This window comes from Leptidea sinapis, chromosome 44 (assembly GCF_905404315.1).
Source record: "Leptidea sinapis chromosome 44, ilLepSina1.1, whole genome shotgun sequence".
NCBI classification, from domain to species: Eukaryota; Metazoa; Arthropoda; class Insecta; order Lepidoptera; family Pieridae; genus Leptidea; species Leptidea sinapis.
Genome location: NC_066308.1, coordinates 6,474 through 22,347, shown reverse-complemented (window position 1 = coordinate 22,347; position 15,874 = coordinate 6,474). Strand labels below are relative to the sequence as shown.

General features: G+C 34.1%; 1 protein-coding gene and 1 long non-coding RNA gene across 2 annotated transcripts; one reads left to right on the top strand and one right to left on the bottom strand.

Moving 5' to 3' along the window:
• Window positions 1-2,103: 2,103 nt before the first annotated feature.
• LOC126977162 (uncharacterized) lies at window positions 2,104-3,399 on the top strand. Its single transcript, XR_007732156.1, has 2 exons — window positions 2,104-2,621; window positions 3,180-3,399. It is a non-coding gene; the product is annotated as an uncharacterized LOC126977162 (long non-coding RNA).
• Window positions 3,400-3,676: 277 nt separating this feature from the next.
• LOC126977342 (uncharacterized) lies at window positions 3,677-7,536 on the bottom strand. The gene is made up of 2 exons (XM_050826111.1): window positions 3,772-7,536; window positions 3,677-3,694 (listed from the first exon to the last, which is right to left on the bottom strand). The coding sequence occupies exons 1-2, from the start codon at window positions 7,534-7,536 to the stop codon at window positions 3,677-3,679; spliced, it is 3,783 nt and encodes a 1,260-aa protein (XP_050682068.1).
• Between the last annotated feature and the right edge of the window lie 8,338 nt (window positions 7,537-15,874).

Sequence of the window (15,874 nt, the reverse complement as noted above, 5' to 3'; positions counted from 1 at the left end):
ATTTTACGTTCCTGGAAGAGGCACATTTATGTTTAAAACAACCGCATTTGGACTCACAAATGCCCCAGCGACACAGCAAAGGTTAGTAGATCTTTTGTTTGGTCCTGAATTCGAATGCAAAGTATTTGGTTATATTGATGACGTCATCATCATCAGCGAAACCTTTGAGGAGCATGTGAGTCTTCTTTACCGAGTCCTTGAAAAACTTACAATGGCTAATCTCACAATCAACTTAGAGAAATGTAATTTTTTCAGAAGCAAGCTTCGTTACCTAGGATATGTTGTTGATGCGCAAGGATTGCGGACCGACCCAGAAAAGGTCAAGGCAATACTGGATTATCCAGTACCTACTAACAGGAAAGAGGTGAAACGCTTTCTTGGTACTGCTTCCTGGTATAGGCGTTTTATTCCTCAATTCAGTACAGTTGCCGGTCCACTTAACAAATTAACCTCTACAAGAAAGAATGCTCCTCGATTTGAGTGGAATTCAGAAACGGAGAAAGCATTCTTGGAATTGAAATCTCGCTTAGTTCAAGCGCCAGTTTTAGCGTGTCCAAGTTTTGAGCATGCTTTTCAGGTACATACTGATGCTAGTAACTTTGGAGTCGGTGCTATGTTAGCACAGACTATTAATGGAGTTGAACATCCGATAGCATACATGAGTCGTTCGCTGACAAAGCAAGAGCAAAACTATAGTACAACTGAACGCGAAGCTCTCGCTGTACTTTCTGCGCTTGAGCACTGGCGCTGTTACTTAGAAAATGGAAAAACTTTTAAAGTCTTTACTGATCATTCTGCTCTTAAGTGGTTTCTGTCACTATCTAATCCTACTGGAAGATTAGCGAGATGGGGGGTTCGACTGTCTTCCTTTAATTTTGAGATTGAACACCGACGTGGAAAAGATAACATTATTCCCGATGCTCTTTCTAGAAGCACCCATGTAAACGCTCTTATAAATGATAACATTTCTATATTTCCTGCTCCAATCACACAAGATTCTTGGTTTCTTAAAATTTTTAAGGGTTGCCAAGAGTCCTCTATAAGCTTTCCGAACTATAGAGTTGAAAATGGCAAGTTATATAGGTACATGAAGAATAAAAACATTCTCACTACAGAATTCGATTGGAAGGAGGTAGTGCCTCAGGAGCAGAGACAACAAACTATAACTCAATGTCACTCAGAGCCCACGGCTGGTCATTTTGGCGTGTTCAAGACATATAAACGTTTGGCACTTCGATTCTACTGGCACGGAATGTACGCTGATGTGGTCGGTTTTATATCTCACTGTCACGTTTGCCTTGCTTATAAGTTACCAACTCATGGTACTCTCGGTAAAATGGGGAGACCAAAAAATGTTTCAAGGCCCTTTCAAGTTTTATCAATCGATTTAGTTGGTCCTTTACCAAATACAAGAAGACAGAACAATTATATATTCGTCGTTACTTGTTGCTTTTCAAAGTATTGCCTTTTCTTTCCCCTTCGCAGGGCAACAGCTGATCTTGTGAGAAAACACTTAGAAAATGATGTTTTTCTTGTGCACGGAATACCCCAAACTATTATTCTTGATAATGGCTGTCAATTTATAAGTAAAGAGTTAGATAGACTATTTAAAAGATATAAAATACCCAATTTACATTTTACACCTAAATATACTCCGCAGATGAACACAGTCGAAAGATATAATAAAACTGTAATTACAGCAGTCTCAACCTTTATTAATGATGACCATCGATCATGGGATCTAAACCTACCACAAATTCAATTTGCTATGAATAATTCCGTAAACGAAACAACTGGTTTCACTCCTGCATTTTTGGTACATGGTAGAGAGTTGGTTACATGCGGTTCACATTATTTGGATACGGATGATTCTAATAACATAATTTTCCTTCCAAGAGACGCTTATGCTGAAAATCTGGGTCATTTGTCTATAATATTTGGGAAAGTTCAATCCGCGCTGAGGAACGCTCATATTAAAAACACACAGAGATATAATTTACGTCGCAGAGAATTTGAATTTAATGAGGGTGACATTGTTTGGAAACGTTGCTATTTTCAGAGCGATAAAGATGCTCATTTTAGTAAAAAGTATGTAAAATTAAAACTAAGCGTTCCCCTTTAGTTTATATATTAGAAGATATGGATGGACGTGAATTAGGTATGTGGCATATAAAAGATCTTAAAATAGTGGGCAGCCAACCACGACATTGATAGTCGGATTTTGATTCAGGCAAAATCCTCTTCTAAGGGAGGGGGTACTGTAACGTAGTTTTATAAAACTCAATATAATCAAATATAAACACATATAATAAAACTAAGAATAATTAATAATAGCCTTAATATTGTCTACGGATCTCTAAATCCATCATACGTATCATCGCGATGCGTGCCCCGCACCGTCCTCCACCCGCGACGTGTTAGACTCGGCAGTCGGCGGTGGGGACAGAATTTCTAGTCTCAAAGGAGAGCGCACGTTCCTTGGCTGCGCGAACCAACTACATTGTTCTCGTGCCATTATAATACTTGAATAACTACAACTTTCTTATATTTTTTACACGTTATTAGGTTAACATACTACTTAACAAACTATTAAATAAATAAAGTCAGTGTTCCCATCTAGGGTAAGTTGTGCAAATAGTTATACATTATAGTTTATTGTATTTTAATTAATATTCTGCTTGTTTTTTAAAGCTAAGAGTGTCATGGCGAGTTAGGAAATTTCCGTTAGCTGTTATTATTGCTGTTGTAATAAATACTTCTCAGATTATTAGTATAATTTAGTTTGTTAGCTTTAGCAATATGATTTAAATATTAGTTTATGTTTTTTTCAATATAGGAAATTTCCGTTAGCTGTTATTATTGCTGTTGTAATAAATACTTCTCAGATTATTAGTATAATTTAGTTTGTTAGCTTTAGCAATATGATTTAAATATTAGTTTATGTTTTTTTCAATAATATTAGAATATGTTTTGATTAATGCTTGGTTCTTTAAATAGATTATTTTGATATATTGCTTTTTCTAGCTACGTAACCATTGCTGATTTTAATTTATATATGCCACCACGATTTTCTTCCCTTGTGCTAGCTAGACGTAGCCTCTGGATTGCCTTAAGCTCCGCGTAGGTTTTCCAACAGTACAAAAGTTATAGCTGTGTGATAATCTTGGCAATCATTACAGGAACACTGTTGGACTTCAATACCTGTCCTACTTCGTATGCCACAGTTTTGAACCTGGATCCGGACAACATAGTGAAGTCACACGTGTCAGGAGATTGGGAACCGAAGGGGTGTACGGTATTTCTGGGACCGAGACTCTGCGAGCAAATTATGGCCTCGGCTTTACCCTCGACCTCTTAAAATCTTTATTAAATATAATTTAAATATAGTTTTAAAAATTGCCACGTTGTTGTTATTTCTATCAACCGCGCAGATAGCAACGTGACAAGTTCAGAAACTTCAGTAACCGTCAGAGATTGTGAATCCTTGAACGCCAGATCAAGTTCACGGGACGCGCCTACAAAGTTCGTTCCATGATCACTCCAAATCTCTTTACAGTGACCACGTCGAGCAGTAAAACGCCGAAATGAAGCAATAAAAGCAGCAGAAGTAAGGTCCGTTACCAACTCTAGATGAATGGCTTTTGTTACGGTACACACAAATAAACAAACATAAGATTTACAGGTTCTTTTGCATCTACCAGGATACAGTTTCATTGTAAAAGGTCCACAAAAGTCTACTCCACTTGTTAGAAAAGGGCGACTAGGTTTAACCCGAATTAATTTTGACAGTGTTGAGAATCGTTTTAGATAAGAAATTGCATCATCCTTTTCGATAAAATTAACATTACACAATATTTTGGTAGTAGCTTTCATTTCTAAATCTGTCGAGGGAATATCAACGGGGGAAAGTTCAAATCCATCCGTGTCATGTAAAAATTGAGGACCACTCCACCATAGATTTGACTGCTGCAGATCATTTGGGAAGGTTCCACGCGATGCTAAATCAGCGGGATTGTTCGCAGAACAAACATGGTGCCATTGATTACTATTAGTGAGAGTCAAAATTTCTGATGTACGATTCGCAACAAATGTAGTCCATGTGTTTGGTGTCTTACGCAGCCATGCCAAAACGATGGTAGAGTCCGTCCAGGTGAATACATCATCGTCGGGTATATTTAAAATAGTTTTAACATGTTGGATCAATTTTGCCAATAGCACTGCACCACAGAGTTCAAGACGTGGAACAGAAATTTGTTTTACTGGGGCAACTTTAGATTTTGCAATAACAAGGTAAACTTTTACTTCACCCTCATTCCCTAAAACTCTAAGGTACACTACTGCAGCATAAGCAGTACACGAAGCATCGCTAAATCCATGCAGCTCCCGCTTAGTGGTGTCATCTGAAACTCCAAACCATCGTGGGAACTGAATGTTTTCGGTATGCGTGAAACGATCGAGGTAAGTATTCCATTCTACTTTAAGATCAGTAGGTAATTCTTCATCCCAGTCTAAGCCAGCTAACCACAGCTTTTGCATGAATATTTTAAGTATGATAATTGCAGGTGTTAGCCAACCTAGTGGATCGAAAGATTTTGCAATTGTTGACAATACATATCTTTTGGTAATTGAATTAGTAGAACAATAATTTAAATTTACATTAAGTTCAAAATTATCTGCGTCAGAGTTCCAAGTAATACCTAATGTTTTGATCGTATCTTCAACTTTAATATTTATGGCACTTTCAGAGTCTTTGTCAACATTTGGGATTTGTGATAGCACCACTTTACTGTTTGATGACCACTTATGTAAAGGGAATCCGCCACGAGCCAACAGCTCCGTCAGGCCCTTTTGTAACTTCACAACGTCTCCTACTGTGGATGCGCCCGTCATCAAATCATCCATGTATACGTCGTTTTTCAGGATTTCAGCTTCAGTGGGGAAATCATTCTTTTCATCTTCAGCCAGTTGATGAAGTGTACGAATGGCTAAAAATGGAGCACAAGATGTACCATACGTAACGGTAAGTAGTCTATATTCTTTTATAGGTTGTGTTGGAGATTCTCGCCATACGATTCTCTGGTAGTCAACGTCATCATTATTTACGAGAATCCGACGATACATCTGACGAATATCTGCAACTAAGCAAATTTTGTGTTGTCTCCATCTAGTTATTAAATCTCTAATATCTTGTTGAAGAGAACAACCAATTAGAAGTTCATCGTTTAATGATTTTCCTTTTTCAGGTGCAGCACTTCCGTCGAAAACTACACGTAGCTTCGTGCTTAGACTCGTCGACCTAAGAACAGCGTGATGAGGTAAGTAATATACTTTCTGTGTTTCTGTTTCCTTTTCAGGTACCATCATCATATGACCTTGTGATTCATACTGCTTCAAAAATGTGTGATATTCTTCCTTGAATTCAGGCTTGCGTGTAAAACGTTTCTCCATCTGTTGTAAGCGGCTGATAGCAAGAGGTTTAGCATCACCAAGGTTTGTGGGTGGATCTTCTTTGAATGGTAAGCGTACTATGTAACGACCGACGTCATTGCGAGTGTGAGTGTTTTTGAAGTGTTCTTCACATTGTATTTCTAAATCGGTCATTGGTTTCTTGTGTGGTAAATTCTCTTCTATCTCCCAGAATCGTCTGAGTAACTGATCTGTCTCAACCTTCGTTTGCATAACGACCATATTGTGTTCATACGCTACTGAATCAGTTTGTGAAACTCTGCCTGATATTAACCAACCAAGGCGAGAGTTGAGTGCAATAAGAGAATTTGACTTGTGTAAGCCTTCCAGAAGTATGTAAGCATGCACGTCAGCACCGAGCAAGATATCAATAGACCCTGGCTTGTGAAAGTTTGGATCAGCCAGATCCAACTGCATAGATAAAGGCCAGGTATCTTGTGGAAATTCTCGTGAAGGCAACAATGATGTGAGTTTTCTTAAAACATATGCATTGACTTTGAAAGTGGATGCATTATCTTTTGTGGAGTGGACTGTAAGTGAGACCATGGACTTTGTAGTTACCACCGATGAATTAGATATTCCAGAGATTTTGCCATTAACTGGAATACGATTAAGCTTTAACAACTGCGCAGCTCCTTCGGAAATGAAAGAACCCTGTGAACCCTGATCAACAAGAGCTCTCAATGCGTAAGTACCACTGTTCTTTGAATCTACATAAACTACAGCAGTAGCTAAAATAACCAGATCATCATTTGTTTCAGCTTTCAGGTTCACACTGACGTTGCAAGAAGTCTTGGGTCCAGCAGTGCTATTTCCTTTTGGGCTATCTCTCTCTTTAGCAGTATTACCAGCGTTGTCATCCTTAGGAGAGGTGAAGTGAATTAACGTATGATGACGACGACCACACTTTTTGCAGACTGTGCTTTGTCTACAGTTGACTACTGAGTGACCTTTCACGAGGCAGTTAAAGCATATGTTGTTTTTCTTAACAAAATCTTGACGTTCAGGAACGGGGAGTGAGGCAAAACCTTTGCAGTGGCAAATATAGTGGTTCTGTGAGCAAAAAGTACAAGTGTTTTCAACTTCAGTAGCAAAACTTTTGGCAGTTGTTGCTCTCGGTGATTGTTGAACAGTTTTTGGAGTATGTCGTTGTGGAGGTTGTGAAATGTTGACCATTTCCATAGTTCGGAAACGTTTCTCTAGAAAACTTATAAGGTCCTCATAGGTAGGAATGCTTGTGGAATTTTCTAATGATTGTTCCCAAAGCTTGTGAGATTCAATGTCCAACTTTGAGACAAGGATGTGCACGACTATAGAATTCCAGGAATCGACCTTCAAATTTGTTAAGGAAGTGAGACATTGGCTAGAGGTGTCTAGAAGATCTTTTATACCCTTTGCAGATTCAGTTGTCAATGCCTTTTGACTTAAGAAACGACTGAGGATATTGTTGACTATCATTCTCTTATTTTCATATCTCTCATTTAATTTTTTCCAGGCGTCATCATAGTTAGCTTCCGTTAGTGAGTAATGTTTTAGTAGTTGTTCAGCTTCTCCAGATAAACTTGACTTCAGATAATGATGTTTCTCAATTTTAGTCAAACGATCATCATTATGTATTAGAGAGCGAAACAAATCTCTAAAACTCATCCACTGACTGTAATCGCCAGAAAATTGTGGTATGGAGATTGGTGGAAGTTTTGGTCTCATCTTTGAAACTTCCAACGAAGTCTCAGAGTTTAAACCTTCATATTTCTCCTCTTTTAGCTCATACAATTTATCTTTAAGCCATGTTATTAGCTCCAGGTAATATTCTTCAGTGCGTTCAAAGTTTTCCTCTAAGACAAGATTGTAGTCTGTTTGTAACGTTTCAGCATCTATCGATACAGAAAGAGTCTCAAAAGACTTGGAATAACTAGACCAATAATCTTGTAAAATCTCCATCCGTGAATCCAAAAAACCTCTTGTTCGTTTATCAGTAGCGCATTTTTTAGAATTTGTGAGTAATTTTTCAATTTTAGTTAAGTTCTGAATCATCTGTGTGATATTTAGTTTGATCTTTTTATCCGCCATGGTATATAAAGTTCACAAAATGATTGCAGATAGAAAGCAAAATTAATGATATTCAGAACTACTAATGAATTGTTAAAGTTTTTATCACCATAAAAGTAAAAGTTCAGTTTTGAAAAATAATACAAGTCCAAAATCACTTCCAGAAACTAAGTTAAAAGTTGATGAAATTTTTCTAAGTCTTTTTTACTCGCAAATTTTCTAAGTCTTTTCTAAAACGAAATTTTCTAAGTTATTTTTGACACGAAATATTCTAAGTTCTTTTTACTCACGAAATCGGCTAAGTCTTTTTAACACTGAAATTTTCTATGTTCTTTTAATAATCACAATACTTTTAGCACTTTACTCACAGTTATCCGGCTCGAAGGACCATTTGTTTAATTAAACACTCACACTAACTTATACACTTTTATTTGACACTAGTAAGAACACTTAAGGTGGCATCAGGAAGCTTAACCTATATGAATATTACAAAAAACAACGTTAGCGCGATTTTAAATGGCCTGTGGCGCCATCTAGTTACATTTTGAGTAAATAAAGTATTAAAGTTAAACAAATTCTATTTTTTTTTTTTTCCAATACATGTTTTGTATGGACATATTTTCTATGAGCGAATTTATTGATGCACGGTTTCACAGTCCTGCTGTGAAACAATTTCATTGTAACAGCAGGAAGCATATTTTACGAAATAATACTGGATGGTATGAAATATATGTGACAAATTTATAAAAAAAATATTTTATTTATTATGTAGGTACATAACAACGTCTGGGTCAGCTAAATTTATATCATATACGATCACATCATTACCATATTATCTATATCAACCATAATACATATTTTATTACGATAATAACCTGGCGAATAAAAATAGCAACATAAAACTGCCACGATTCCTTGTCATAGGTAAAAGGGAAAATACTAAAGAAGTCGAAACTCGGAGAAGGGCTGCGATAAAATTACTAACCTGCCTCAAGAGTCTTCCAATGTTCGGAGAAATATCACGAATTTCCAACTCTAGCATAAAAAGGTTTAATAAGTGAAGTCTCTTTATCATATCTTACTCATATTAGAAATGTGAAAGTTTGTGTGTTTTTCTTTTTTAGTTCCTTATTCACGCTGAAACGGATGGACCGATTTCAATATAACTTAGTATGAAGGTAACAGATACCCTGTATTAACACATAGGCTACTATTATCCCGAAGATGCGAGGTTTTCTGTTCGTTCGCAAGAAATCCTAATAATATTAAGAATAGAGGAAAAAATTTAGAGTTCCCATGGGATGACCTACAAATCCTACTCTATGTAATCAATAATGTATACACTATTTTTATTTCCTATTGTAAATGCGATATGTGTGTTTGTTTGTTTCTTCTTTGCGATCAAAATATGGCTGGAGAATTTTTAATAAAAAAATGTATGATGGAAGCTGGCACGTTCAATAAAAATCAAAACAAACGAATTCAAATGAATCATACTAATAATTATTATAAATGCAAAAGTTTTAAGAAAGAAAGATTTATGGATGATTGTTACATTTTCAGGCTAAAGCTGCGAGACTTAATCTGATGAAACTTTCTAGTATTATAGCTGTAACTCTGATGTATAAATAATAAAATATTTAATTTTTGTAACCGATATGTCCTAAATGCAGTGAAGAGATTGCTGGCCTTATAAACCCGAGACAAAAATTCTATATAACTTCGATAAGTTTAGTTTTGTTAATTACCATCATCATCAGCTGGAAGACTTCCACTGCTGGACAAAGGTCTTCCCCAAAGATCGCCACGACGATCGGTTCTGTGCTGCCCTCATCCAACGTATATGGTACGGCGATATTGACCAGATCGTCAGTCCATCTTGTATGGGGCCTTATTTTGTACATTTCATTTACATTGATTCCATTGCAGCACCAGAAGAGAATCGGTAAGGAACTTTGCTTGGTGATATTATTAAGGTTTTAAGGAAGAGTCCTATCGATACCTCAGTTCCAAAAGAGTAACAATTCAGAAAATGTGTACGGTACAATAGTAAAAAACGAAGTGCTATTTGCTTACGTAGGAGTTTTTTCAGTAAAACTGCTCTTTCGCTATTTTACTTGCTAACTGCAGAAGAATCAATGGATCATTTTCTTTTTCTCCCATTATCTTATTGTAATAAACCCTGAACAAAAAGACATTCATAAGTAATATAATAAACAAGAAATAATAATTGTAAACTTAAAACTTTTTGGGAGCCGTCTTTAGTAAAATTGTAAAAATTTAACTCTTATTGTTAATACATTTCGGTTTTGTTTTGATATGTCTGTATGTTTTTTATTATTTTATGTAAAAATAATTTACATCATCAATATGGCTATATATTATAATCAATATTAAATTATTTTTTTTATAAAATTAATAACACTTTATCTACCTCATTTCAATGTAGTTTTACTACTTTATAACTTTTACTACATGAAATCATGAATGAATCGTATCTTAGGCATAAATCACGGTGTACGGTAAAAAATGATATCTGTTGAATTATTCTGTGTTTTTGTTACTCAAATACGAAGCAATTAGCAAATTAGACTTATCTCTTTTTCGCTTGCCATAATTGCATTTACTATCCTTCTTTGACGTGTAATCGTAATGTAGTGCGCTATTGCAAAGTTAAATTATTCATGTGTGTGTTTGTGTATCATTTACAAACACCGAATGTTGTCTAGGTATCCTATCTATACTTTTAAATATCATTGATTTCGGCTCAAATTCATGACAATAAAGAAGCCTGGAAATGCTTGTAGCAAATAAGTCAATATTTATTAATCTACTAACATCATTCACTGTTCTACACGCGCGCACCATAATGAGTTTTGCCTATAATTGCTAAGAACACCAAATGGAGGGCTATGTCTAAGAGATTTTTGAGGTACATTAAAATTAACTCTATGATTACTAATAATTTTTAACATAAATAAGAAGTCATTCGCAACTCTTCTTCTATTTTATAATGTGTGATAAGAATGTTTTAATTATTAATGAAAACCGATTGGTGCTTCTAACTTCCATCTTCGAGGAGCAACCTCTCAACATCTGGTTGAGTGGGTTCCTTCACAACTCTCTAGAAATTTTCTACCAGTTTGAGACAATTTTGTTTTCGCAGTTTCGAATCGATACACTAATATACAGGGTTATTGGTAGCTAGTAAGGGTGACTGATTTACTATGGCCAATCGCCATACTGTAATTACTTCTATTTCAAACTTATGTTTAATTTCTGCACGTTTCTGCAGTTCCGCCTCTTATTACGTTGTATTTATATTCTTTTCGACTGACTGTATCACGATCGCACGTGCACTAGAGATGATATAATGCTTCTTTCTCTTTCACTCACACTACAATGAGTATGATGTCTTTGACAACTAGCTCTAAGCTAACGTTTATTTAACATTATCATGAAATTACAAATCATATTCACTATAAGCTGTTTTCAAAATAAGACAGTTATGCAACATCAAAAAATAAATATCGATTGAAATCCAATTTTTTTGTTGATTATGATAAGTATTTGATCAAAGAATCAAATAGTACTTGTATGATTCTGAACTTTACGTTTACTTGAATGTGAATAGGCAACTAAATATGAACACGTTCCTTTACAATCTTAAACATAACAGAGGACAATGCAAGTATGAGAGCATAAGCATTATTGTTATACGGCGACATACATACACAACAACTATAAGTTTGAATACAAAGTAAATTTGCAATGGAGTCCTGTTATCCACAGTTAGTATGTTGTATCTGGCGACTTGCTTCAACAAACAAACAAACACACTTTACTACTTGTATGTACACTACTAGACAAGAAGTTTCCAATAATAATTGTGTTGCAATTTTGGATTACGCGGGAGCATGGTGAATATGATTACAAATGCAGATGTAACAATAATGACAATGTTTTATTGGTTACTACAAAATCGGTGTTAGTTTGTTGAAAACAACGTTTACATATCAGTGCACTGGTCTTCTCGCTTCAGACCAATCTTTAATCTAAGCAATTGAATATTTAATTGGAAATCACGTGTTGATTTAACTAAGAATCGAGAAGTATGATAAAGTGGCAACATGTTTAAAATAAGAAATACAAACTTACAAATACTTATAAATACTTTATTTTCATTTCTTCACACTAACTACTACATATATAACTTATCTTAAAAAAATATTAATATGGAAATGATATAATTTCAAATAGGCGGTGTTTTTTTGTATGTATACAACTAGTTAAGGTATGTGTAAACTTTCAAAAACTTAAATTAATTAAAGTATCTATTTGAGGCTATAATATGTTCCCATTCGCTCATAGTATCGTTTTTATAAGTATATGCAATTTAAATGAAATTTTTAGTCAGCCATAGTTGCGTCTATGATTTTTTATTTGGGAAATATTATATCACTCAAAGATTGTTCGACAGTCCAATAAAAAAATAGGTTTTGTATTATTTTTTGTAAATAATAAATATTAAAAACACTACGACTAACATGTAAATGAAGTAATCAAAAACAGGACACGTGGTAAAATATGGTTGTGAAAATGTAATCTGTTTGTTAGTCTTATATAGTTTTAAATTTGTTGTTATAGGAAACATTAATTAAAAAGAAATCAACATGCCCTGACCCACATAACGTGGAACGATCGCCAATAAACGAACTCAAATAAAAATGTATGAAACGTTTGTGGAATATTACGAAAACAACACAGGTCCATATTTACATATTGTGGGCGTGAAATTAAAACGAGTCCTTTTTAATTTTTGGTGAGTGTATTTTTATATTATTAAATCCACAACATATGAGGCAACATAATTAAAACTCGTTCAGAACTTCATGAAACAGGCACAAGATCGCCGACCATTGGAAAAAAAGAGGTCTACGATCAATAATGATTATTTTTATTAAGGATTTGAAGGACAAAGTCTAGTATGGGTTAATAAATACTATTAGCACTGCCGTCCATAACTCTTTTGCAAGACCAGAGGAATGACAGAGCGTTGCCGGCCTTACGATGATAACAATATACATCTACAGATATAAGCAGTATAGAACCTGGGTTGCAGCGCAGGGCGCAAAGGATGTATATATCGCAGGGTTATGATAAAAACAGTGATATAATCAAGTCTCGGAGGATGTTAAAATAACAACATGGTTTTATCATTTCTCGAAACAAATCTAGTGATTTGACCAAATGCCAGAGTTGGTTCCGTGAAATGACAAAAAGTATTTTCTTTGGTTTTTATTAGGTGTATTTGGTATGACTTAGACATAATTTGGTAAGAATTTAGTTTCATGACGCGGGTAAAAGTGGGTGAGAAGGGAAGGGGGAGGGAGGCTGATGTCCTCTGTCCCCTGGCTCACTCCCCCATTCCTATGAAAAGGTAACGCACCAGTCTCTTGAAAATCAAATTAATGTAACCTAACATCAAAACAGACAGGCCCTATATTATTAAAAAAAAAACACAAATGGAATAAAATGAAATGGTGAAATCTAAAAATGAAATGGTCTAATCTACCCTGTCCAGGTCGGGGTATGACTCCAGTCTGATGCTCACTTCGCTCGCTTTTACATCCTATGTTCTTCTAGTCGCGTCACTCATTGTCATTTCACGGAACCAACTCTGGAATTTGATCAAATCACTAGATTTGTTAAGAGAAATGATAAACTCGTGGTGTTCTTTAAACATACTCCGTGATTTGATCAAATCTCTGTTATTATCATTTCACTGCGACATATATATAAGATTGCCCTTAATTTCAATCAATAATAAAAATAAAAATGAAATTAGTTATTTTCAAATTTTTATTATTGTATAATAAGTTAAAAATTCTATTTCTTTATTGGCATGTTCTACAGTTAAATTTGATATACATAATAATATACAGTATACCCTCAAATCAAACCTCACCCTTGTTAAAGTGTGATTTATTGAATTCAGACTATAAGAAGATTATATTTAATTCAAGGTTATGTTTAACTTAATTTAAATAATGTTTAAAGCCAAACATTTAAATCCCTAAAAGTACCACAACTTTTATTTCAGTCTGCAGTATTTTCCAGAGGTTTGACCGGAGCAAGAAGTTAATTAGATCTTATAGCACGCTTCGTGCGGACCCGTACACTTTAATGACGATAAATAAGAATATTTTAGAAATAACCCCTCCTATTGTAGTTAAGAATAATATAAATTATAAAACGAATAAAATGTTTAAATTAAAAATAGATTTATAGAAAATATTTTAACTCTATTTATATTATTCTGTTTATGTGCAACAGATGTCATATAATATCATATAAATTACTATTGTTCGCGCCAATTAACTAATACTTATTATCCATACTCATTTTCCTTCGTTTCCCTTTCCATGCGCACTATTATAGATATATCGATTTATATCGACAGAAAAGTAACCCTCTGATAGGAACCACATGAATATGGTTTACCTACGGTCACTTACTTTACTATTCGAACACCAGCAACGTGATGAACTGTCGAATGAACATATTCCTAGATAGTTACGTATGAGATGGCCTTAGCAGTTACGTCAGAATACCATGTATTTATTATTTAAAGTTTTTAAGCATGCCAGAAATATAAAAAATAATCTATAAACTCCATCGAGATTTATTAATATCTTTTAAATGGTTATGAATACGATAAACTGCATGCAATAGGATCATCCCAAGGATAGAAATAAATTTATTCGAAATGGGTTTTCTCAATCCATTGAGAATATTTTTATAAATGATGGGTCATTTAGAACAGCTGTTTGCCTGACATAGTATTGTTTAAATGCATTTTAGAAGTGAAAACTTCTTTAGCGGCGTTGAGCACTTTTCTTGGGATGGATATAAAATGTTAAACTCGCGTCAGGACACGTGACCCTCATAGAAAATTTGTAAGACAGTCATTGAAATCATGGAAAATGAACTTTTAATGACAGGTTATAGGATTCAAATTACATTGTCAACAAACCGTAACTTGTGTTGATATATTAATATCAACATTGACTATAAACATGTAGATACGGAGCTCTGTACTATTAGTCTGGTTTTAGTAGCTTATTGAAGTGAAAACATCCTTAGCGGCGTTGAGCACTTTTCTTGGGATGGGTATAAAATGACCTGATCGAAAATTTGTAAGACGTAAGTAAAAACACTATAATAGTTAAATTTTTTATCTAATATAAATTGTTATTTTAATGTACGATAGCGCAATAAATGAATATTGTATTTAACCACATTTATGCTAGTATTTTTATGCTGATAAATAAAGCAAAATTTACACCGTTAATGTTCAAGTTTTCACTTCTGCAACCTGTTATTTTTTTTTGTTTTCATCACATATGCAGTTTTTATAAATAAATGCGTGCTTCAATGACATTGCAAAAGAAAAATAATGAACGTGTTATTATTATAAGTGTTCTTTAATGTTCCATCACAATGTAGCACGCATTTATGAATTAATAAAAAATAGGGTGGGTATGTACTTAAAACGGAAACATTTGATACAAGGTGTAAAGTTTTAGATTTCAATAAAAATGTCTAATATTGGGATTATTGTGACGTAGACGAATATAGTATTTTTTTTTTAAATTTTTAGGTCTTTCTATTAAAAATAATAGAATGAACGCTTTTTTCATTTTTTTTTTATTAATTAACAGAAAGTAATTATACTAATTAATTACATAAAAGCTTGTTTTTAAAAAAGGTTTTTTTTCTTATAGCTTTATTACATACTGTAACGAACACAAATCCAAAAGTGTTTTATCTTTCCTCCTATTCCATAAAACCAGTGCTCGCGATCCTTCTACAGATATTTAAAATATATTTCAGTCAAGGGCTGCGGTCGCTATTCTACAACCATCAAAAGTTTACTCGTTGACTCGTTTAAGTTATTTTTGAAACTCCGTGTTGTTCGAATATGAACAGATTTTTCTAAAAGGTCTTCTCAATGTTGCTACTATAAAAGAGGCAATTTATTCATTTAATATTACAGGTAAGTTAATTATTTATAAAGACATCAATTTCATCATTATTGGTGCTATTATTGGTTTTTAACGAATATCTTTAAGGCACGTTATAGATTTACGAGTATTCAGTAAAAAGCGTTAGTCTCTATAGATCTCCCGCTGCATGTAATTTAAAAGCAAGTATTTCTATACATTCAAATGATGAGTATTATTTACAGCGTTTTGAGTGGACTAAAAGACTCAAACTAAACGTAATCTATAATTAATTTTTATAGTACGGACCCCTAAAACGGATCTGAGCACAGAGTATAGATACTTGATTTTTT